This window comes from Manis javanica, chromosome 10 (genome assembly GCF_040802235.1).
Source record: "Manis javanica isolate MJ-LG chromosome 10, MJ_LKY, whole genome shotgun sequence".
Lineage (NCBI taxonomy): Eukaryota > Metazoa > Chordata > Mammalia > Pholidota > Manidae > Manis > Manis javanica.
This window is the reverse complement of record NC_133165.1, coordinates 67,990,095-68,005,660: the sequence shown is the minus strand read 5'-3', so window position 1 is coordinate 68,005,660 and position 15,566 is coordinate 67,990,095. Positions and strand designations below refer to the sequence as shown.

The 15,566-nt window shown below is 43.6% G+C and overlaps 1 protein-coding gene across 4 annotated transcripts in view; it reads left to right on the top strand.

Moving 5' to 3' along the window:
• Positions 1-15,566, top strand: part of PTPRB (protein tyrosine phosphatase receptor type B) — a 130,101-nt gene that overhangs the window by 90,130 nt on the left and 24,405 nt on the right. For all 4 annotated transcript variants that reach the window (XM_073215594.1, XM_073215593.1, XM_073215592.1 and 1 more), the window contains 6 exons: positions 1,361-1,624; positions 3,274-3,537; positions 4,301-4,582; positions 6,884-7,162; positions 7,660-7,809; positions 9,916-10,159. In XM_073215594.1, coding sequence (XP_073071695.1) covers positions 1,361-1,624; positions 3,274-3,537; positions 4,301-4,582; positions 6,884-7,162; positions 7,660-7,809; positions 9,916-10,159 — 1,483 coding nt within the window. The remainder of the gene's footprint in view (positions 1-1,360; positions 1,625-3,273; positions 3,538-4,300; positions 4,583-6,883; positions 7,163-7,659; positions 7,810-9,915; positions 10,160-15,566) is intronic.

The window sequence follows — 15,566 nt, the reverse complement described above, 5'->3', positions numbered from 1 at the left end:
AGGAAGGCTCAAGGAGAAATAGGGAACCCAGTTCTGTACCAAGTGTGTGATGTCTGGCTGACTAGCAAGGAGAGGTGATCGTAGGGCATTGATAATATGTGCCCGTCTCACGTAAGTCCATGTGGAATATCGTGAGTGGTGACAAAGATTTAGGCAAAAATTCCAGTTAAATCTATGTCTTAGTCTGTTCGAGCTGCTATAACAAAAATGCCTTAAACTGAATGACTTAAATGGCACACATTTATTTCTCACAGTCTGGAGGCTGCAAGTGCAAGATCAAGGCACCAGCAGACCTGGTGTCCGGTGAGGACATTGGTTCACAGACAGCACCTCTCACTGTGTTCTCACACGATGAGAGGACAAGAGAGCCCTCTGGAGTCTTATAGGACCACTGGCCCCATGCATGAGCACTCCACCCTCATGACCTTAGCACCTTCCAAAGGCCATACCCACTAATACCATCACCCTGGGGTTGGGTTTCAACATGCAAATTCTGGTGGAGCACAAATGCTCAGACCAGAGCAATCCATACAGCAAATGAGATTAACTGCTCTGCTAGTGTTATAGAATATTAATAGGACAGTGGGCAGAACCAGGGGAAATGCCAACTCTTAAGGGCCTGACATAAAGAGAAGGAGAAAGCAAAAGAGGAAGTGGAGGGGGGAGCACCCAGGGGAGACCCAGACAGATGTCCTGCTCTGTTTCCACCGGCGTCCTAACACTTCCATGGGGTCCGGCAGCATCCAGGCCAGCAGTCTGGAAGCAGGCGGTTTCTGGTGGCACTTGACTTCCCAGCAGCAGGTAACAGTGAAGGCCAAAGGGATTGCAAAATCCTAGTGGAAACCTTTTTGTAACAACTGGTTTTGGCTTTCCCCTTGCTTCTATTTCCCATATCCTTGGATCTCTAATTTCCCTTTTCTGTCTGCTTTTCCCTTTCTTTCCCACCCTTTCTTTCCTGCTCACTGCCCTTTCCTCCAGCAGCCATTTCTTGGCCCTTAGTTGGCACTCAGAGACAAGTTTTGATCTCTGATTTACCTCCTAGTATTAGAAAAACAGTCACATGGGTCACATTAACATTTATTTTATACCCCAAAAATGTCCTTGCAGATAATTTACCATTACTAGTTTTTCTTTGTTCACTTGTTTTATTTTTTAAAATTAACAGTTTCAGCATCAGTAATTTGCAAAATTCAGATTTCTCTGCTTTTGCTTTAGGGTCCCCATGAAGTCAATATTTTTGAAAGGCAGGGACCATGTGTTTGGAGCTGCCATTTGAGTGTGTCTAGCCATGCATCAGTTTGGGGCTGTGCCAGGGACTTGCCACACTTCCTCTCAATCTTTTGCTCCTTGGCTTTTCCAGTCCCAGCAGCTGTCACCAATCTGCGGATCACAGAGAACTCCACCAGACACCTGTCCTTCAGCTGGACCACCTCTGAGGGGGAGCTCAGCTGGTACAACATCTTTCTGTACAACCCCGACCGAACTCTTCAGGAGAGAGCCCATGTTGACCCACAGGTCCAGACCTTCTCTTTCCAGAACTTGCTACAAGGTCGAATGTACAAAGTGGTGATTGTAACTCACAGTGGGGAGCTGTCGAATGAGTCTTTCATATTTGGTAGAACAGGTAAGACCCGGACCCAAGCAGTGAGGAATAGCGGGTCTTTCGTTTCATATTCCATGGCTTTCCCTTGACTTGTCCCTCATTTCCTATTCTATCCAGGGTCTAGCTTCATCTGAAATTGGTGACCTTCAGGCTTTCTGACCACAAATCAGATCTGTGATTGTATATCAGAATAGTTTTTGCACTGGCCTCTGCTCTGTTGCCTCCACTTGCTCACTTCATAGGGTTTAGTGAGAAATGAATCTGGCTTCTCTACTTGCCAGCAAACTGCCGCAAGAGGGTTGTAACCCATCATAGCTCAGTTTAAGCTGCGCCCTTCAGCTCTCTGCAAGAAATGGCTAGAGTGAAGGGCAGGTCCAGAGAGGGCCCCTACACATGGGATCAATAAGCAATGACATTCCCAAAGAATGTTTCTGGAATTGGAAACACCACACGAGATGAAATGAACACAGAAGGTTCCAGGAAAATGAGAGAGAGAGAGAGACAGACTGCTCTCTGAGCTGCAAATAAGAAACTGAATCTACTCTTTTTCCATAACTTGAGTCCATTATCTCATTTCTCTTTTCAATTTTTTTCTCATTTGACAGTAGTTTTTGAGGGCCCTTGTGTGCCAGGACCTGTCTCACTGCTGGAATAGCACAGTGAACAAGATGGACAAGGCCCCTAGCCCCAAAGAGCTAGCCCTTAGCAGAGGGATGGAGACAGAGGGAGAGGCTGCAGCAGCAGATTCTCAGAGGAGATGATTTTGAAATGCCTTCAATCCTAGGAAGGAAATAGCAGCACTTTGTGACACAGAGCAACTTAGCAGGACAAGAAGCTACTTTAGACAGAAAAGGCATTTCTGCTGAGATCTGAAGGCGAGGGGGGCCATGGGAAGAGCACGTTCCAGGCACCCAACAGAGATCCACAGTTGGTTTTCTGAAGGGAATGAAAAAGAGCAGTGGATAAGCTTAGACCATGAGTAGAACTGCCTAGATGTTGCCATTTCCAGGGCAATCTGCCCTTTGTGCCTCTTTATCTGCTCATTAATGTTTGAAGCTTTTCCAAAAAGGGACAACAGTCTTCATTCTCCAAAGAATAACGAAGCCTTAATACCCACAGGACAGGTACCAGTGTGACTCATTTATACAATGGTAGATGTGACTGTTACTTCTTTTTCCAAAGGAGGTTCTACCAATACAGATTTTGGTAGGAATGAGCATGAAAGAACTAAGAACCTAAAAGAGGGAGGAGAGGAAGTAAAGAGACCCAGACAGGGATGTAATGGGATGGTGGCCACAAGTGAGATGGGCCGGACCGAAAGGGGCTGGAAGCTTTTATGAACACTTGCAGGGCCTTTTATAAACTAAGTGATAAACCATTTGACCAGTTTCAATTAATGTTTTCTGGAGATTTCATTTTATATATTTATCACATGTGGCAAGCATATGGAAGTTACCAGCTGTTGTGTTTCACTTTATTTTAATTTGTACCATGTCTCTACACCACATGCCCCTAAACTTAAGTGACCTGACATGTAGGCAGGCCTGACTGTACAGTGGGTACTACTCCCCTGTATGCCCAACATAGCTTTTATTTTCACCTGTGGGCCCAAATGCCTTTGTTACTAACTGCTTTGTTCTTAGTAAAGGTTTTCCCTCTCTTTGTTTAAGTCCCAGCTTCAGTGAGTAACCTGAAGGGATCCAATCGGAACATGACAGACAGTCTCTGGTTCAGCTGGAACCCAGCCTCTGGGGACATCGACTTCTATGAGCTGATTCTCTATAACCCCAATGGCACAAAGAAGGAAAACTGGAAAGACAAGAGCCTGACAGAGTGGCGTTTCCATGGGCTCATTCCTGGAAGGAAATACACGCTATGCGTGGTAACTCACAGTGGAGATCTCAGCAACAGGGTCACAGGAGAGGGCAGAACAGGTGAGAAGCCCAGCTGCCAAAGGCCAAATGTGGGTGGGAAGAAGCTTCTAAAGACACGTTTTAATTAGGATTTTAATAAGCAGAAATAAAATCAATATTGATGTACCATGTGCTAGCCCTCGGCCTTGGGAAAGCATTGTGATACCGTGGAGATACAGGAAACAGACTTTAGCCACTGCACCATAAAAGATTTAGGAAAAAGATCTAGGTGCTTACTTAGCTTAGCACTGCTACTTACCTATGTGAAGGTGGGCAGGTCATTGAGCATCTCTAAGCCTCAGTTGTCTTATCTGTAAAATGGGGATAATCATGTATGGTGTCATTATGTTCTAAGAGCAGTGCTTTCTAAATTTTTTAGTTGTTTGGGCACACACAGATAACATCAATATTGTATGCCACCCGGGGATCAGTGAACAAGGCTATCTGCAACTGGACATTATTGTCTGTAGTCTCTAGTGCTCAGACCCCAAAATCAGATGGAATCAATACCTTTGCACACTTGTAACCCATCCAGGTCACACTTATGCTCCACAGCATGCTGGTAAGGAAGCTCTGGTTATGAAAATAAAAGAAAATGTACATAAAATATTTGAAGACACTGCCTTACACATAGTAAACACTATAAATGGGAACTCCTATTATTATCACATTATCTCTTCATACAAAGTTCATTAAAAGTCAGTCTGGTGTTGCTCAGCTATCTTATTTGTCTGTGCTATTGCACAGGAGTGATTACATGATTTTTCACTTTTTCCTGCTACAGCCCCAAATCCTCCCAGTCTCATGTCATTTGCTGACGTCGCAAACACGTCCTTGGCCATCACCTGGAAGGGGCCTCCGGACTGGACAGACTATGATGACTTTGAGCTGCACTGGTTCCCCAGGGATGCTATCACAGTCTTCAATCCCTACAGCAACAGAAAATCAGAAGGACGTATCGTGTATGGTCTTCGTCCAGGGAGGTCCTATCAATTCAGTGTCAAGACAGTCAGCGGTGATTCCTGGAAAACATACAGCAAACCAGTTTTTGGATCCGTGAGGACAAGTATGACATGTTTTGCTTCTCTTGGTTCTCAGATGGAGGGAGGGGGAGATATGTGTTGCAACATCTTACTCTGAGGAGGCTTGGCTTAAATTGACCTGGATTAGTTAGATTTGAATTTGGACCAAAGGCTATGCAGACTTATTCATTTATTCAACATTGACAACAACAGACCATAAAGAAATAATCTCTGCCCATATGAAGCTTACAATTGAGTGGGAGGTAAAATCATTAAAAAAGCAATTACATTTTGGATGTGATGAAGGAAATATTTGCTATAGTAGAAACACATGGTGGGGGCATCTGACCCTATGCACAGGAGTTTCCTGGAAGAAGAAACATCTGTAGGGCAAGTCTAAGTAAAGAGCAAGACTTACCAGCTGGAGATGGGGAAAGGAGTGGGGGATATCCCAGGTAGAGTGAATAAAATATTCCAAGACTAGGTGAGAGAGAGGAACAGAAAGGAGTTTGTTTTGCAGAGTGCAGAAAGTGAGGATTAGGGTAATCAGGCTATAAAATGTCTTGTGAGCCATGGCAATGACTTTGAACTTTATCTTCAATCAGGTAGAGCCACAGAAGGATTTTTGGCCCAGACATGGTAATCGGATTTTTGCGCTTTAGGAAGTCATTCTCAGTAGTGTAGAAAGTAGATCACAAGGAGCAAGCTAGAAGCAGAGGGGGATCAGTTAGGACATAGTGCTGTAAATCCTAAAGATAAAAATACTTCAACAATGAAATAAATATATACCATTTTCTTCCCAAAGGCATTTTGGGATGATGCAACAAATCTCAAAGAAACAAAGATTTATGGTATAGGAACCTCAATCCAAATATTTATTTTTCAATAATACCAGCACATATATAGCTTCTGAAATCAGATTAGTTATTGGCTATTGAGAAAACAGGTAGTTGAAAATTGGAAATTTGAGTAGTAGTTGTTTCATTTATTCAACAAACATGAATGTTAGAACAATTAAAATTTGTGCACCATTATTTCATCTAAAGAACAGTTTGGGTTCAATAATTGTGTGTCAAGAGAAATATGGGAAAAACTACACCTTTTAATTTATAGAAAGCTCAGGATGAGTGTTCGGTGGCTAATTCTGGGCTGTGTAATCCAATCAGAGGTGTTGAGTTTAAGAGCTCAGTAGAGACTGTGTTGGTCATATCGCATCTGAAGAATTGTACTTAGTCGTGGATGCTAGAATTAAGAGAGGTATTTACTAAATGGTGCATGCAGCCAGCATGAAGAGGGACTCCATGTATTTTATGACAAATGGCTGATAGAATTTGAGGATTGCATTAGTTAGGACTGGGTTTGGCTGTGGGTAACAAAAATTCCAAAATAACAGAGGATGAAACAAAACAGAAGTTTATATTCTCATGTAACATTATTCCAGTACTCCATTTCTCACAAACACGCTCCAGCCATGATGAAGAGCTGCACCCTCCGCCTTCCCACTCCTCCCAGCCCCACCCTTGCAGCCTGAGTTCATGGTTTCCTCTGCCTAAAATGCCCCTTTGCCAGTATTTCCACGCGGTATCTCTGAGGAAAGCCTTTGCTAACTCCTGCCCACCAGCACAACAGCAGGAGTTTGGCCCTCCACACAGCACCTGCTTCCCCCATTTCTTCTGGCACATTCTCCTTTCTACTTTATATTATGGCCATTATGACCCATCTCCCTTCCCAGAGGTTGGGCCTAATGTCTTAGCCACTTCTGTATTGTTCATAGTTCCTGGAAGAGCACCTTGCACATAGTAGGTATTCATGTGTTAGTGAAGAGGGACCTGACCTGAGCTCTCAGAAGACAGGTGGGATTTAGAGGTGAAAAGGAGGAAAGAAAAGGAATTGAAGGAAGAGGCTGAAGCAAATTTCCATATTACTCTTTGTACAAATCGTCAGAATTATGAATCAAAAGAGAAGGGATCTGTGACTTGTTTGAAGGAAGTCAAAGATTAACAAGCAGTTAAATGCTTGAAAACACACAATTATTACTTGCTTCAAAGGCCAATTCCCTTATCTTGAAAAAGCTTCATCCTCTAAGTCATCCTCATGTAACCTGTTGTGACTTAGCTGATATTTTAGATTAAAGGGACAACATTTTAATTTTTAATGTTTCTCAAAACGGGGTCTGGCAGGCAGCCATTTTGTTGGAGATCCATGAGAATTTTTTCCTTGAAAAACATTTCAAATAAGGTTTGGAAATTCTTTGTTTACATCTCGGAGCTAGCTGGGCCCAAAGTTGCTGAAAAGAGTGGATCTCACAGAGTTCTGAAAAGCGTCCCTTCCTCTCCCTCCTTTAGAGCCAGACAAGATACAAAACCTGCACTGCCGCCCTCAGAACTCCACGGCCATTGCCTGTTCATGGAGCCCTCCTGATTCCGACTTTGATGGGTATAGCATTGAATGCCGGAAAATGGATACTCAAGAAGTTGAATTTTCCAGAAAGCTGGAGAAAGAAAAATCTGTGTTCAGTATCATGATGCTCGTGCCCCATAAGAGGTACCTGGTTTCCATCAAGGTGCAGTCAGCTGGCATGACCAGTGAGGTGGTTGAAGACAGCACGATCACAATGATAGACCGTAAGTGTCCCTGGGGCTGTGGGCCGAGGGAGCACCTTTCTCTGCATCCGTCACTACTACTCCCTTGCACACAGTTCACTTCCACATTAGCGAGTCTTCTTACAACTTGGAGAAGAGGACCTAAAAGGCTCCAGGAAATGGAAACATCCTGGCAGCAAACAAGTTAAATGATCTTAAAGTACCTGAATGAGTTAGTATTTAAATGCACCACTTTGCCTGATGTAGTTAGAGGTATAATGGAGCTTTTAAGCAGTTTGATGCTACAACTTCAGGAAATCCTGCTGAGGAGCTGCCTCTTTCATTCTGTTTACTGTGCCACGGGCAGATCAATTCCTCTGCCTGCTTCCTTTCAGAAGAGGAGGAGGTTTTCTTGATAACAAGCTTTAAACACACACACAGTCTGACATAGGTGAGTGGAGACCCATATTTCACTGACTTGTTTGTACGCAGAAGCAGCGTTGTGACCCCTCTTGCTTCCTTCTCCACCGTTCTCGCAGGCCCCCCTCCTCCACCTCCACATATTCGAGTGAATAAAAAGGATGTGCTAATTGGCAAATCTTCTATCAACTTTACCTTCAACTGCAGCTGGTTCAGCGATACCAACGGAGCTGTGAAATACTTCACAGTGGTAGTGAGAGAGGCGGACGGTAAGTGGTCATGAATCGTGTGCTGGGAGACACGGGATTGCTACGGCCCAAAGGCCACCGTGGAGGCTCTTCCTGTGGCAAGTTCTAAAGAGCAGAAAACATAGTTTTTATATCATTCTGCTCTCTCCCTGCTGGATGTAGGAAGATGTAACAAAAAGCTGTTTAGTGGCTCTTTCAGGACTAAATTAAACTGGGTTTAATTATTAAACAGGTGGATAATAATAAAAGCAAGCACACCAAGAATATAAGTAGCCACCATTTATTGAGCCCTTACTATGTTCCAGGCACCACTGGAAGTGCACAGCACGTATAGACTCACTCAGTCTTCCTCACTACTTATTCAACACTGTTTGCTACTCTTTTGTTCTGCCATTAAGCATCAGTATGCCTTCAGTTCTCTTCCCCTTCCCTGTCTCAAAAACTTCAGTGATCACACACTTCCAAACCACCCTTCAGTTCACAAAAATACTCAAGAACTTCAAAGAGGGAGAAGATGGTCATGAGAAAAATTCCTCCTGTGCACACTGAATTTTCAAAAGTGTATTTCATTTTGTGGTCTGCTAAGTCACTCAAGGTCTAGCTGATTCCTGTGAACCACAAGGTAATAGTTATAACACCATGCCCCACAACCACTGAGGATGAGCTTTGGAGCTTATATATCAGCATTTGCCAAACCTCCAGCAGGAGAGTTCTATTTGCCACGAGGTCTTATGCAATACTTCCCCCAAATAGATGTTTATGTCTGTAGTGGCGTTAATATATTTTACAGGTCTTACATTTTAAAATTGTTTAAGGTGCTGCACATGAGGTTTTTAAGCATCTCTGACTAGCTTAACCCATTTGTGGGCACTGGGAAACTGAGCCTGACAAATGCTGGAGCAATTCCTAAGCTAAATAGTATTTTAACCTCACTGGGTATTTAATAGTCAGTGTGCTTTGACATTTGATTTAATTGTACTAAAGTTGGCCTTGCATAATTGACTAAATAATTTCAAGGGTCACTGGTATGCATCCCAGATTAATTTACATCTCATAATCGGAGAAAAACTGGTGAACTTGGAGAGACTTTAAATTTAAGTAGACTGCAATGAAGATCATGTTTTACTGCATAAATGTAAGACTATGGCCAAAAAGAGGTCACATCCTTTTGCTCTCCAGCCAGACATCTCAAGTACTGCTGTCCTTGGAGACGGATTGTGCTCCCCAGTGATCTAAGTAACAGTCAGTCTCACATAAATGTCATTTATAGCATATACATTCAACCTAAGGGTAACATTTCTTTTCAACTAATTCCAACAAGATAATATTTCCAAGACCCACTTGTTTTGAGCACATTTTATTAAGCAAGAATCCAGGATGTGATGAACCCCCACAGAACCACTCCTTGAGGTTTGTTGTAAATGGTATCCAATCTCTATAATATTTATCTTCCTAATTAAGCTTTCCTCCAGACAACATCAAAACGGTTTCCAGTGCCAAAATACACAGCAGGCTGGGTGGACAGGGTAAGAGTTCTGGGAAGTGTTCTGCACAAGGGGACAAATTCCAGCCAGGATTAAACTGTGCTCAAGATAACACAGAGCCTTACACGGAGCAATTGTCAGACCGGGTGTGGCACGTGGAACATGCCTGTGGGGCAACCGCTCTGGCTTCAGAGTTGATTTATCTTTTCCCTACTTCCTAGGTCACGGGGATTTCCTTATTAGCTCAGCTACAATGGCTGTTGGCAAGGTGGAAAGCTAATTGAGTGGGTTGACTCTCACTATTGGGAATGTCGGACTCTCTGGAGTTATATAGCCCATTATCTTCTGCTGCAGTCAGCTACCCTCATGCATACACATTTTATTTCCTAGAGGAATGATGGGTGCATGCATTTATACAATTTTGTATATACACATTTTATTTACTTTAAATTTGTATTTATTTTAGACGAAGTGAACTGAAATTAATTGTATTGGGAGAATTTCACCACATCCTTCAGGATCACAGGCTCTGTGCTCTGCATATGACCAGAGATTGTGGGTGGGGAGGTAGACTTGTAAACCTAGTTAGAAATCACTGAAGTCACCAGAAGGCAGTTCTTACCTACAGGTTTTCTCCCTGCAGGCAGTGATGAGCTGAAGCCAGAGCAACAGCACCCTCTGCCCTCCTACCTGGAATACAGGCACAATGCCTCCATCCGAGTGTATCAGACCGATTACTTTGCCAGCAGGTGTGCTGAAAGTCCTGACAGCAACTCCAAGAGTTTTAATATTAAGCTTGGGGCAGAGATGGAGAGCCTAGGAGGAAAATGTGATCCCGAGCAACAAAAATTCTGTGACGGACCACTGAAGCCACGCACCACCTACAGGTTAGATGTGCTTCCCTCATTCTGCTAGCAGGAGACACACTACATTACGGGGCACTCAGCTCTCTGAGTATCTGATGCACATGAGCTCCTGCAGATTAATAACCAGCATTTACAGGAGTGCTCTACATTTTATGGGGTCATTTATAAAAGTCACGTTCCTGCCTCCATGCACAGGAAATGTGTAAAGGCCTTCAGCCTTGTGCAAAAGTTCCACTTCATTATGTGAAGAATCGAGGACTCTTAATAGATTGTTCTTTCTCCTAAATCTTTAGTATGAATCAAACAATTTATTTACTATGTTCATGATTGTGAAAATGTCCAAATAGAAAGGTTGAGTTGAGGGAAACCCAAGAAATAGGCAGTTTTAACTTCCACTTTTAGTTAGGACTGGGATTGTACTTATTTATTTACCTTCTAAGGCATAAAAAGATGGATGTGCTCGTTGGTCCAGACAGAACTCTTGGAGGGGAGGGCCCAGCATGAGTGCGAGCACCCATTCCTCCCGCTAAGCTGGCAGATGAAAAGGAGCAGCTTTCCGGCTTGGCCCTGGAGGCCCTGCTCCAGCCAGCAGGCCCTTCCAGCTAGAGGAACCGGTGCTGCCCCTGGGTTGCGCTGTGCTCCCTACAGCAGGTTAAGCAGACATACTCAACCTTCCAAACCAGGTCCTCAGGAGGTGGAGAACCAGACTGCTGTCTTGGTTATGAGTTGGCAGAGCTGATACCTAGCCACTGTCGGAGCCATTCAGGTTCTGTGCAGGTTGTTGTCCAATCTGGCTGGGCAGTGCCTGGTTCTTGTTGGTTCTTACATATTTTGAGTCTCAGCAGACACTTTTCCACTAGCTCCAAAAGGAGACAGTGCCATGGCATCACGCCGGAGAGCTGTGTCAGCCCCTCTCTCGCATCAGCAAAGGCAGCCTGATGATTTTCCTAAAACAGAGGAGTTACTTTGCACAGGAGCCCTGCATAGCCACCCCTGTCCAGGACTCACAGAAATGCTCTTGCTACCCTGGCCAAGGGGTACCTCTAGAATAAACACACACAAACTTATTAGTGATGTTTACTTCAGGAAGGGGCCGTATGGGTCTGCCTGATGCTGAGAGATCTCAGAGCAGAAATCAGAAGACTAGAACCCTTCAGTTCCTAACAGAAAAAGGACAACAAGGAAAAGTGAGCAAAAACTTCCCGAGGGCTCCTTTCTCTTTATGAGTTGGGAAGTGGGGACTGTTTGGCTTGCTTGTTTGCTCTCTGCCACCCATCTCATGGCACACAAGTTCTGCCCACCCAGCTGCCAAGGTCCTCGGGAGAGCCCCGCATCTGAGATCCAGCGCTGCCTCATAGACAGCATTTCTGGTCTCTGATCCATACTTTCCTCATCTTTGAAACATCACAGGACTGCTCTGAGGAGTAATGCAGGTGATGATCAAACCATGTCCTGTCCCTTCCAGATGAAGGTCCTCCAGTGGTTCCCTCCCTTTCACTTCCAGGAGCAAGTGAAGATTCCAGAATGGGACACACAAAGCCCTCACCCTCTCCCTCCTGCCTGCCCCTCCAGCTTTGTCTTCCACCATTTGCCCCAAGTAAACCCTGCCCTTTCGCTACACCACTCTCCTCAGAGCTCCCTGGAATGTGACAGGACTCTGAGACCTCGTAGCCTTGCACGTGCTTTCCACTCTATCTGGGATGCCCTCCACTCTCCTCTCTGGCTGGTAAGTTCCTTTGTACACTCCAAGAGCTGACTCATCCCTCAGTGAGCTCCATGCCATGCCTGTCATCCGATGGCTGGGCATTGGGACTCTCAGCTCCATTTCCACAGCACCCTGTCCCTACATGCCTCGAATCCTCCATTTACCAGTGGCTTTTACCCCTTTGCTTAATTACCTACCCTCTTCACTAGACTACAAGAGCTCACAGTTAACAGGGGAGACAGACATGACATTGCAAGCACCTGGCACAAAAGAGGCGCCCACTAAATGTTTGTGAAAAAATTAAGGAAGGAACCAAGAAGCTCTATGAAGTTTCACATTCTTATTATACCTGATTCAGCTTATGCCAAACTGTTTGTTTTCTAGAACACAGCTTCCTATATCTCTCCACATTTGGTTCAGTTCTGTAAAAAGCATGCCAGGCAGATAATGCTTGATAAGAGGAGACATAGCCTTTCAAAGCACTCGGGAGAACCACATAAGTGGCCTCCTGGGTTGGTGGCAACTGAACCCTGGCTCCATGCAGTCAAAATTCTGCTTGTCTCAAGATAAATTCACCCCTGTGACCCTCAGTGCTGTCAGGCATCTTTCCCAGAGAGAATAGGTAGACAGGAAAGAACATGGAAAAAGAAAAATTAGGATTGAAGAGAAATGAGAAATGCTAGTGTTAGCAGTTTGTAAGTTTTTGTATCAGTGAATGTAATTTGTTCCCATTTGTCACTGGGTTGCTATTATCTGGGGGTATAATTAGCATTCTTCCATATGGAAAGAGAAAGACAGATCATGAAGGTGAGGGGCAGTTTGGAAGGTAGAAAAGTGCTGATCTGGTTTTGTTTCTATTCTAAATAGAATAACAATGTGACCATGATCGGGTACGTTAGCTTCTCTCGGCCTCATTTTCCTCAAATGAAAGAAATTGAACCACATGATCTCTAACTTTGTGCATGGAATTTTGGTTCTGAACACAGTTAAAGTTGAAATAATTACTATCATGTATATGTTCATTAAAATAATTTTATTCATATGTGGACATAAAAGACATGTCTATTAAAAATAAGCAGAAATATTGAAGGACCTAAAGGGTAAATAAATTCTGTTAAAGTTCAAAAAGCTTCTTGAAAGAGGTGTCATTTTACCAAAGCCTTAAAAAGTAGGGAAGGATTTGAAAATACGGAGATAAGGACAGGAGGAGATTCAAGGTAGAGGGAACATTGGGAGTCAAAGTGCAGTGGCCAAAATACACAGATTGATAGAGAAGAGCCAGTAGTCCAGTTTCGCATGGGAGTAGGTGTATGCAAAGGCATAGCAGGGGAGACAAGAACAGGAAGACAGGAAAAGACAGGATCCCTACGGGTACTAAGTGCCAGGAAATGTGGTTGTGCTGTCCATTTTGGGGAAGAGTTTTAAGGGCAGGGTTCCTGTTTACCCTCTAATGTTAAGTCTAGCCTATACTTGGTCATGATTTCCTCCTGGGTTGCTAAAGGTTCTTACTTATCTGGATATATTTTGTATTTTGCATTTGCACTTGTGAATCCCAGAATTACAGAGCTGGACCATGTCAAGGTTGTTGTAATACAATGTTTTTATCTTACAGTTGAGGAAAATGAGGCATAATGACCTCTAGGGACCATTTAGCCAATCAGCGACAGAGCCACAGCTAGACCCTAGGTTCTCTACTTCTTAGGCTGGACACTTTTAACCATCCCTCTTAACAGAAGTCATTGCTACTAAGCCAAAATTAAGCCAAGAAGAACTAAGAGAAAGAGCTCTTCATTAGGTCTTAGAAAATAGAGAGTTTGGTTTTCTTTCACCAGCTTTCTCTGATTTTGAATAAGACATGGACTCTCTCCAAGTTTCACGTTCCAAAACTCTGAAGTAATATGATAGGTTTCCACATTATATCAGAGATGTTAGAGATGATCAAATAGAATCATGTTTGTTAAAATTCTTCCACATGTATAAATCTCTATACAAATATAAGAAACTCTTTTCAACAGAGACTCCTTTCAAATTCCAAAAGTATGTACAATACATAATGAACACACAACTCCTCACCTTCCCACTTAAGACATGGTGACTGCTTATTACCCTTTGGGGATATCTCACAATATTTCCATCAGCAGTCTATTATTCCTGGAGGTATAACTTTTGACTTGAAAAGTATCTTTTAGAGATGGAAATTGTAGGTGTGGTTGATCAATATCCTCTTGTTCATTTTACAAGATCACACCTGGGCATGAGTTAGAAGGAGGGGGCAAAAGGTCAGAACAATTTGCCTTTGCCTGATACTTACTTCATCATTATTACAGGACATGATCAGGATACTTTGGGGTTAAACAAATCTATTTTTTTTAATAAAGGAAAAAGGAGACTTCCATTCACTTTCATAGGATTTAAATTAACACTAAAAAAGTTTCCCCGTACAAACCTAGCCTGTTACTCTATCAGTAAACCTACAGTCTAAGAATCTTTAAAATAGAAAGAACTCAAGAGGTGGCCCAAGCCAGTCTTTAACTTAGTACAGTAATGCCCTCCTGTAGCTTCCCTGAAATCTGGTTCTCCTCCAGCCTCTGCTTAACCCCCCTCAATGACTGGGAGCTCACCTCCCATGCAGTAGCTCCTACTCTAGATGTTAGAAAGTGACTGTGTTCGTAAACTACACCTCCCTGTGACTTCAGCCTACTGAGTTCGTTCTACCTGCAAGGAGAAAAATAACGATGTCTGTTTCCTCTTCTACTTGGCAGACTTCTTAAATCTAGAATCAACCATCATGATCCTCTGAGTCTTCTCTGTCACTATCCTGGTCGGTCACTTCAAATGATCTCTAATGTTTTCTAAGATGCCACCAGAAACTGAATGCAGCCCTCCAGACTAAGCCTGACTCACCCAGAGAATATGAGACTTAGGTCCTATGATGGGACAATAGGCTTTTCATCAGGGCTGAGGTTACAACTGTTTAAGTAGCTTCATCTTGCTTGCTTATAGAATGTAGGGCCCATTGATCTCCAGGCACCATCCCACATGGACACCTGGACAGCCACCCCAGCAGCTCTCCTGCCCAGGTTGACTGGGATAACTCCAGATGTCTACTGCAGAGTCCAAATCAGTGTCTTGCTGTTACTCTAGATCCCATACAGCCCAAGCAAAGCTCATCCTCTCCCCCTAGTCTAGCTTCCCATTTCTACCAGTGATGCCACTGTTCTCTCAAATGACCTGAGCTCAAATCTTAGAGCCATCCTTGATTTTTCTCTTCTCCTCTTCAGGTTAGGCCCTATCTGGTCCCTCCTCTCAGTGCCTTTTGCACTGTACTTCCCTGTGCTTGGAATGCAGACGTGTCTCTGTCCCTCACTTTCCTCATATTTCTGTGCAAATGTCGTCTTATCAAGGAGACCTGCATTGACCACACTGAATAAAGCAGTTTTCATGCCCGTCCTCATTGCTTCCATCTCCCTTATTCTGATCTTTTCTTTTCCGTAGTACACATCATCATCTGGCACATTAACTCTGGGTTTATGTCATCTGATTTCTTACACTAGAAGTGTAACCTCTGGGCTATTCTGTTCCTTGCAGTATCCCCAGCTCCTAGAAGAGGGACCAGTACATAGAAGGGGCTCAATAAATATTTGAGTGATGAAAGAATGAATGCATGAACCCAGGTCTATCTGATTCCACAGTTAGTACCCTGTCCTGCATACATATTGACCA